At 36.9% G+C, this 9,441-nt stretch overlaps 1 protein-coding gene across 1 annotated transcript in view; it reads left to right on the top strand.

Moving 5' to 3' along the window:
* The window catches only part of LMAN1 (lectin, mannose binding 1), a gene marked incomplete at its 5' end in the record, with an annotated part of 29,143 nt that extends 22,011 nt beyond the window's left edge, over positions 1–7,132 (top strand). The window contains 3 exons of the mRNA XM_082853206.1: positions 1,840–1,993; positions 3,559–3,680; positions 3,980–7,132. Of these exons, the coding sequence (XP_082709332.1) occupies positions 1,840–1,993; positions 3,559–3,680; positions 3,980–4,016 (313 nt within the window). The 3' untranslated portion in view covers positions 4,017–7,132. The remainder of the gene's footprint in view (positions 1–1,839; positions 1,994–3,558; positions 3,681–3,979) is intronic.
* Positions 7,133–9,441: the final 2,309 nt, after the last annotated feature.

Consider the following 9,441-nt stretch of genomic DNA (forward strand, 5'->3'; position numbering starts at 1 on the left):
TGCTTATAACCTCCTGTATACTTTAAACCATCTCTTGCTTGCCTATAATACCTCATATAACATATTGCTATGTAAATAGCTGTAAGTACAATATAAATAGTTGTCTGTGTGGCAAATTCAAATTTTGCTTTTGAGAAGTTTCTGGAATTTTTTTTTCTGAATATTTTTGATCTATGGTTGGTTGAATCCGTGGATGTGGAAACCACAGAAAAGGAGGGCTGACTGTATACAGATACAAAGGAGAAAAGTATGTGTGATGTTTAGGGAATGGTTGCATTTGACAAGGAAGCCTCACAGAGAGGAAAGTATGGAGGAAAGGCAGTAGTTTGAACTGGCCCTTCCATTTTAGACCCTCCCTCTTGGAGGGAAGGGCCAGGACTAGAAGAAGCATCCCAGACACAGAGGCTTTATGTGAAGGGTATTCTCAGGGAACATCAGGACCAAGACAGGTGAAAGGGAGTAGTAATACTTTCAGGTAAACTGAAATTCAGATATGTTTCTTTCTTTCGTAATAAATAGCCCTGTTACATTTCTGCCATTATTTAAAACAAAAAAATTGTAGTCTCTTACACTATCATGCTTACAGACTCATATCCAAAGCGCATACTCAGTGGTAGAGCTCTTTATCTTACATCTGAATAGTGGAATCCCATCTTACATGGGGATTATATTCTGAAGTCAGAGTGTAAGGTAAAATGTATAAAGTCAGAATTACCCTTCAAAAAAGATACCATGGTGGAGATTACCACACCATTGCTCAGTATGCCAAACAACCAGTTTTTCCTTCATATCTGAAACAGATAGATGTTCTTTAGTTGGCTTCTGGTTGAAGCACTAGGTTTGTATATAGGGGACATCTGATAGAACTGTAAAGAGAAATTGAATTATTGATACATTTGTCTTATGAGTCCCTGAGACCGCCTCTAGATTCCGTGGTCTTCTAGAAGTGCTTACTGAACTCAGAAAAGCTGCTGTACTCACAGTCATGGTTTATTGCAATGAAAGGATACATAATAAAATCAGCAAAGAAAGAAGGTGCATACAGTGGAGTTAAGGAGAAACCAGGCACAAACTTTCAGTTGTCCCCTCCCAGTGGAGTCACATGGACAGTGTTTATTCCTCTCAGCAGTGATGCGTGACAACATGTGCAAAGTGTTGCCAACCAAGGAAGTTCACCCAAGCCTTGGTTTCGGGGGTTTTTTTATTAGGGGTCAGTCACATAGGCATGGAGCACCCACATGACTGACCTTAACTGCTCAATCTTCCGTCCCCCTAGAGGTCAGACTGGTACTGCAGCCTAAGGCCCCAGGCAAACAAACATAAATCATATTGTTGGCCTGGCCCAAGGCCCCAGGTAGACAAAGACACTCTTAACAGGCAGGATATTCCAGGGGCATAGAGATTATCTCCCAGGGGCTAGTCATGGGCAGGGTCTGAAAACCTTTGGAATGTGCGGGGTTTGGGCAGCCCAGGCCTGATGGGTTAATCCTTTACTGCACAACATTAAACACTTAGAAAGATTTAAGCTCATTAAGAGTATCATCCATTATGTTATTCAAGCCATTTATAATATTGTTTTTAACACAGATTATTTAGTATTATTCTCTGTGGTTAGACAACCTTTAGTAAAAGATAAAGGCATAATCTAGTTTTTATAAACTATTTTCTAATCTTGAAGACAGTTTTTTAAAATACTTAATTTTGTTTCTGGGGTTTTTTTCTTTGTTTTTTTTTTTAATCTGATGCATTGGGTTTAGAAATATATCTAACCATTTGAAATCTCTGACTGTAAAAATCATCTTTCTGGTGATTCCATTGTAAAAGGATTTCCTATTTCAGGAATTCCGTGAGTGAAACTGTCAGACTGGTCAGTGGCATACAGCATCCTGGATCTGCAGGGGGCGTTTATGAGACAACCCAGCACTTCAATGACATCAAAGAGCACCTCCACATAGTGAAGCGGGACATAGATAACTTAGTGCAGCGAAATATGGTAAGCTCTTTTTTCTTCTAGTTTATGATTATCACAGTCTTCTTTTGGAAAGGAAAACCACATGTTCCACTGAAAATATTTTAACTTTTAAATTAATGCCAGTGCTCCTTCTTAATATTCAAGGAAGAATTACTCCATATGATTCAAATGTCTACGTGTTCCGTATCATGCTTCCATAGCCTATTGAATAGAATTTTTAAAAAAATAAATTGCTATTCCAGTTAGTGGAGTCATCACAGTCTCAGACTTTTTCTGTTCTAGGTTCTTTTCTATAAGTTCTCTTTTAAAAACATGTCTCTTGTTATCAGTAATGATACCTTTAAACGGCTCTGAACAAGGTAAATGTCTCTCGACACACCCATTTGTTAGACAGACAGGCACCAGGTAATTCATATTTCTCTGTCTAGGCTGTTCAGGAAGTGCAGATCTAAAACTGGCTGACTGATAGCAGCTTTCTTTAGGCAAGATTTTTGTTTGTTTCCAGCTACTTTCCTGTATTACTTGGTTCATTTTTTTAAGTTTTATTTTATTTACTTTATTAGGTCTTTTTTGGAGTGTAAGTCCCATCTACATTTTTGGAGATAGGCAATAAATATTAAAAATAGGTAGCATATTTTTGAAGTTTAACATGCATAGGAGATATTATTCAGAAGACAGATCTCTGGAACTTTTAAGTTTTTTCCTAACTTATTTACTGGCTTTGAAAACCCTTATAAAATTCACAAATGTTTGTAGCATTTGCCTCTTCCCTTCCAGTTTTTCAAATATAGCTTAATAGTTTTCTTGTTGACCATTTTACCTCCCATCCAAAGCATTGTCATCTATTCCCTTAGTTCTGTTTGAGTTTATTTCCCCCCAACTTTTGTCTTTGTTGCAACGGCCAAGTTGATGCTGTGGGTAGTGTATATCAATACATAGTGAAGACCTTTGTCCCATAGGTGTGAGTATATTGAGAACAACTAACCTTAGAAGCCATTCTGTCTGGATACCTTGATGAAATCTTTGTCCCTGGTATTTAATTACTTGCTTATAATAAAATGAATAATCATGGAAATAGGAAAAGAAACATTTTCCAAAATACTAATTAGTGATGTTGAATGTTAGGAGATTGGGGTGGATGAGAGCTGAGAAAAGGCCATTATCTCTGTCAGGTAGTTCATTGGTAGGGCAACTGTGTAATTGTCTGAAATAGAACACTTTTGAGAGTGAGGATGCTGCTATTAATAATTGCTCTAGTACAGCAAGTATAAACTGGGAGTGTCGAGGGAATTGGTGATCTGTGACCTTCAAGGACACTAAAATCATTGTCACTGTGATGAAGGTAGAAGCCAGACAGCAATGAGTTAGTGACAGGACAGTGAAAGAGTGGAGGCCTTCCCACATTGCCTGCTCTTTCAAAAAGTTTGGTGGTGAAAGTTAAGAGGGTGGAAGGCAATTATGAGATGAATTAATGAAAATACTTGAGTTTATACAGTAAACCATGAGTTTTATAAAGATTTCACATTTATTTCCTTTTCTAAAATACTGATTTGACTAATTGTAATAGAAAGTTCTTTGCCTTATAGCCAGCAAATGAAAGACTGAAATGTCCAGAACTACCGCCATTTCCATCGTGTCTGTCTACGGTGCACTTTGTTATATTTGTAGTGGTACAAACGGTGTTATTCATTGGTTATATCATGTATAGGTAAGTCTCTAAAATTTGACCCAACATTTTTCTGTATTTATTTAACTTGAGATAATTCAATAAAGTTATCAAGGTCCATAATAGAACTTTCAATACCTATAAAATTAGGTTCATACAAAGCAAATATTATGTCTAGTCTGTTTCAGTTCACATGGGAATACATGTGTAGGACATATGTTTATCTTCATGTATTTCATACTTCAAAAGGCGTTTTTAATTTTATGCAGTCCTGTTTCATTCCAATGTATATAGAACTTCTTTCAGTTTTTTTTGTTTTGTTTTGTTCTCTTTTTCCGTAGGACTCAGCAAGAAGCAGCTGCCAAAAAATTCTTCTGACCACGATTTTCACACGTGTGCGTCATGTATGATTCTTCTGACACCAGTTTCACATGTGTGCATCATGTATGTATGTACAAAATGCCTTTTCGAGGGAATTGAAGTATTTAAATTGCTTCGTAGTCTAAATTATTAAATTTTGTATAAAATAACTGTTTAAACATTGACTTGAATAAGAATAAACCTTAAAGACAACCATATGTAAATTTGTGCATAGTACATAAATCTATTTAAATTTCAGTGAATTTCCGGCCAGTAGAATACAGCCACTGAACAGAATATTGATAAATCAGAGGGTAAATAACAGAAAGGGGGCACCCCCGTATATGAAAGTTACCCCTAAGTCTCTGATGTTGGAAGTTTCTATCTTTAGCATAAGCACCCTTGCCCTCTTGCCCCCCGCCAAAATAAGAGGTCTGAGAGCTACCCATCGTGTTTATTCTGTAACCAAAGCCTTTTTTTTAGAGGCCAGGATTTCCTACTCGAAGACTCAGTCCTGCAGTCCTTGAGCCTAATACAGCTCCCTTTGAAAGCAAAGAATGTTTTGTCTGAGGGCGTTAGGATCTGGATAATAGGCTTCAGAATGTTTATTGAAGTATTTTTTCCCTTCTGATTATCAATGATATATTTCACTTTTAGAGGAAGTTGGAGGGGAGAATTAAGAGCTGCTTTTTGCCTGCAAACCCGTTTAGGTGACAGCATTCCTCTGACAATGGTTTTTATGGGTATTTTACCTAGTGATGTGTCCATTTCGTGATTGCTCATATTCTTGAATGTCTATGTTCCAACAGTGTCAGTTCAATATTAGGAAAATTACTCTGCGTTTATATCTCTAAATTCAACTCAGATTGCATGTCCTGAGTATATTTTAAGGTCATTAAAAACTAACCACTGCATTCTGACTTACATCACTCCATGCAAACTGGCGTTGATGCTGCATATTTGTGGAAATCAAGAAGGCAGTAGTAGAAGCAGTGTTAAAAGTTTTTGAAGGCAAAATTTGAAAAATAGTGTTAGTGCTTCTGATTTCTTTCTTTTAATGCCAGAACTAAGGATATTGTGAAGCACTTGTTAGTAAGTTAACTTTGAAACATCAGGCTGGAAGGGGTTGTTGTACATAGTTCTAGGTATAGTAGAAACAATCTGTAAATGACATTTTGTTTTCACGACTGATGTAGACTTCAAAATATTCTTTTACTTTACCTCTTCTTGCTAGCTAAAACGATACCTTTCATTTGTCACAGAATCGAAAATAGTACCGTTTTGTAAACAGCACTATCTAATTCTTCACAGCCTTCATACATTTGCTCTTAGTTGTCATTTACAGACTGGACTAACTGCTGAAAACCCATACAAGGCTCTAAAGAGCTCTGCCTTATAGCAGTACCTAACTAGCACTACATATGCAAACGGTCCTAGCACGGCTTTCTTACAGTAGCCTTTATCCTGGAACGCTGAACAGGAACATCTAACGATCACTCTCGTACCAACAGCCACTCCAACACAGAACTGCTTTGCTACCATTTTTCCTTGTAGTGTTAGCATTTTGAAATTCATATTTCAGAGACATCATCATCACAGAATTTACTCTTATTCCATGAAAAATAATTAATACCTTCAGAAGAATGTTTCAGTTGTAGATTATGAGACTTGGAAATCCTCTTGAGATAAAAGGTTGCAAAATACCCAGTATTATAAAATCCATGGTCACGTGTGCCTGAACTTAAAGAAATGTTAGACCTATGCAGTATACGAGCATGAACCTTCTTTTCTTTCGTACTGATATAATTTGCTGAAAATCACTCAGTAAATCGGTTCATACAAGTTACCGTGTTATTGGAAATTTGGTTTATTTTCCTCAGAATCGTCAACTTTAAGTAGCTCATTTCTGTAGAAAAATGTTTTCTCTGTGGAAAAATCAGTCACTGCCAGGATTCTTTCATTTCTGTACTGTTTTATATAATTGAATTTAACTTCTCTCACACCAGCAAGTATTTTACAGGTGCCTTGGATTAAAACAAAATTGATTTTACAATTTTAGTGTAAGTCTTTGTGCTTATGCCACTTTAAAAAAGAAATGCAATTATATTCAATATAATGGTTAATACTCTTATTTAATGTAACTCGTGTTGTAATTGTTTGAATGTTTTATTCAGCTTGAAACTCTATGAGGCCACAATATTTTGTTATGTATTAAAGGGATAATAGTGTTTCTCAGAGTGTGGTCTGTGGTCCATCTGGATCCTGGAGTGCTTGTTAAGAATACCGATTCCAGGCTCAGCTCCAAACCACCTGAAGCAGAACTCAGGGGTGGGGGCTTCAGAATATCAGTATTCAGCAGGCACCTCAGGTGATTCTGAGCACACTGCTGTTGAGAAGCGCTAAGATGGGGGGGTGAACAGAAGTCTCTTGTTAACTTCAAAGCTGAGCTGAGAGCCGATGTAACGTTTTCATTGTCAATGACATTAGCAAATGTGCACTGATTCTCTTATACTTACAATTTTTTACTTAATGTTCTTTTTACTAAAACTCCTGGTTTATTACAATTACAAACTAAACCCAGATTGCTGCTTGTAGCTCTTGGTACTTTGGTTGACAGCTCTTAAACGTACAAAAGCATCTTCAGATCATGGTCAAGCCATGAAAACCCCCATCTTCAAGATGGCCTGCTAAAGCTTTTTGCTTTGCTGATTGTGATTTTTGTGACATTTTATCTCAGACAGTTGTACTTTTTGATAACTTGGGGAAAACAAAGATTACTTGAATAAGAGATTGCCTGACCCGCTGCGTTGCAGACATACAATCCTTGTAAAGAACATAAGTGACAGTTGTGAATATTAAGATGTGATTATCTTTTCCTGTCCATGTGCTTATCGCAGGGAGATAGTGAACAAATGGTTATATTGGGGATTTTTTAATTTATAAGATCTAATGTAAAATCACCACTTGCAACTTTTTAGATCTGTATGTTGCCTGTTTAATATATTTCTTTTAAAGTTTAAAAGGGTTTTCTATCCACTGTTGATTTCAATTGGATAACATTTTGTCAAGTGTTTTTTTCTGATTGTTAATTTGATGCTAGCTGGAATTCAAGAAATGACATTGACCTTATTCAAATAAAGAAATATTTTAGTAAATTTACTTTTTTCCTTTATTGGTCTCGGGTAATAAGTAGTTATTTATTTCCCAAGTAGGCCCCAATTTGTGATAGTATTTCATGTGTCACGTGCTTTGCGTTCTGCCCTAGGTGGCCTACCACCTGCAGAGTCAATACATGGAAGCATAAGAAGAGAATAAGAAATGATCATCGATCAATGCTTACCCTTGCTGGTAATGAAAAACACAAAATAATTAAAACAACGTATTTGATGTTTTCATCTTTAATAACCAAATACCAGTAATAGTGTGGCTAAGCTGGAACTTTTAGTCATTACTAATGGCAGTTTTATAAAAATCTTTTCCTCTCTTTGGCAAGCACCATTCAACCAAGTAATTCCAATTCTGAGAGTCCATGTGGTATAAAAAGGAAAGAGTAGAGCTTTAGCGTCAAACAAATCCGAGTTTAAATCTTGACTTTGCCACTTACTAAAGATGACCTTCAGTTTCCTCATAATACTTCTGTCTTAGGGTTGGTAGCTTTGTAAAGATGGTCTTTATAAAGTGGTTTCAGAATATGGAAACTAACATAATGGACCCTTGTGCTATAAGCCCACAGAAAATACTGAGTAATGTAAAATTAAAGAATTAAATTAGATAGGTTTGAAAGAGATCAGAAGAAACTTAAAGCCTGATCAGTGAGCCTTCTGTTGGGGGTGGGGGGGCAGTGCTGGAAACTAGACACTGGTTGGGGCACTGGGGACATGGCCATAGTAAAGATTTGGGATTTTGTTCAAGTATGATGAGAAGCCTTTGGAGGAGGGGTAACACCTAGTCCTGTTTCACCTGGAGTATTTATTTTCCCTTTCTGGAGGATTCCACACACAGCAAATAGTTGCTGAATGTCCAAGTGGAAAGGCCATTATAATAAACTGAGGAATAAAAAGTTTTTAAAGACGGGATCCCACTTCCAATGGAATCATCTTTTGGGAAGACAATGGAAGATTTGATTTCATAAAGCACCACCAGGGAGTATTCATTTGTCACACTGATGTAGTTACCACGTAAGAGTTTCTGTGATGCTTGACACCCACCCCTCCCCAGCCTACCCCCATCCCACACACACAGACAGACAGAAGAGGACTGGACAGGGAGAGGCTGCTTCACCAACTGGCTTTGGAGTTTAGAATTGAGACCCTCACCATTCATAATATTTCCTAATTCCTAATAAAATGGACTTTTAATAATTTTATAATCTAATAATTTAATAACTTAGAATAACTTATAAAATGGATTTTTATTTTAAATAATAATTTAGAGATCATGGTTTGAATGTATTAAGTCCCAGGCAACACATCTTAAAGTAGAAGTGGAGCTAAGTATGAATGTACATTCTCAATCAGAGAACACCGAGAAAAGTTTCTATTTCACCCTAAATCTTTGTTAATCTTTCAAATTGAGACCATTTTAGCAACAATTTTAAATTGGTTAGTAAGATGAAAAGCAGATCTTAAAATACATTAAAAAAAGCATTTTAGGCAAAAATCCAGTTTGTATAGTTCTGTACAATCTGAGGGATAGTCATCTATTTCCTGAAAGGGCTCATGCCTACAGATAAAATAATAAGCATAGGTTACTAATAGGCTGTATCTTTCCCCTCTGCCCCACCTGCTCTTGGAGTGCTTTAATTAGAAAGATACTAACATAGATTAAAGTCTTAGCCATGCTCAAGTTCCTCCCTTGACCTGGAGAAAACCACAGCCACTGAGAATCTGTGTTACAAAACATTGTCAAAAGTTTTCTCCAAGTAACACCAGTGAGCTTAAATAGAGCACCCTGGAAGTGACTGCGTGTAAGAGGAAAAGGTGACCTCGATACACACTGATGATTTGACTCGTGTTCTTACCTTCTGGATCAGAGCAGTTAAAGTATCCAGCGCGTCATTTCCATGCGGAAGTGTAACGATGCAGGAGCAGGCTAGGGTAATCCAGATGTAAGCGGAGGACCCTCTTGCCTCTTGCCTCAGTTGGGTATTTATGTACAGGACACAGTAACCGCTGAAACGGTATAGAATTCAAGCAAATCCTTGCATAGTCCTTAGAGTCCAATGAGATAAAATGATGGATCAAAGGATTATTTTTGCTTAATGAAGCATTTCGGGTTTTGAGTCTCATTGGACTCAGTTTTCAACAGGATGTTGTCCTCAAGGGCTGGAATTTGGAAATTCCACTACAGCCATATAATCAGTCTGCTCTGATTAATTTAATTGAACCAACTCTTGATGAAGCCCTGCTGGCTTATAATTTAGAAATGGGTAGGGAGAGGGATG

This window comes from Leucopleurus acutus (genome assembly GCF_964270905.1).
Source record: "Leucopleurus acutus genome assembly, chromosome: 13".
Lineage (NCBI taxonomy): Eukaryota > Metazoa > Chordata > Mammalia > Artiodactyla > Delphinidae > Leucopleurus > Leucopleurus acutus.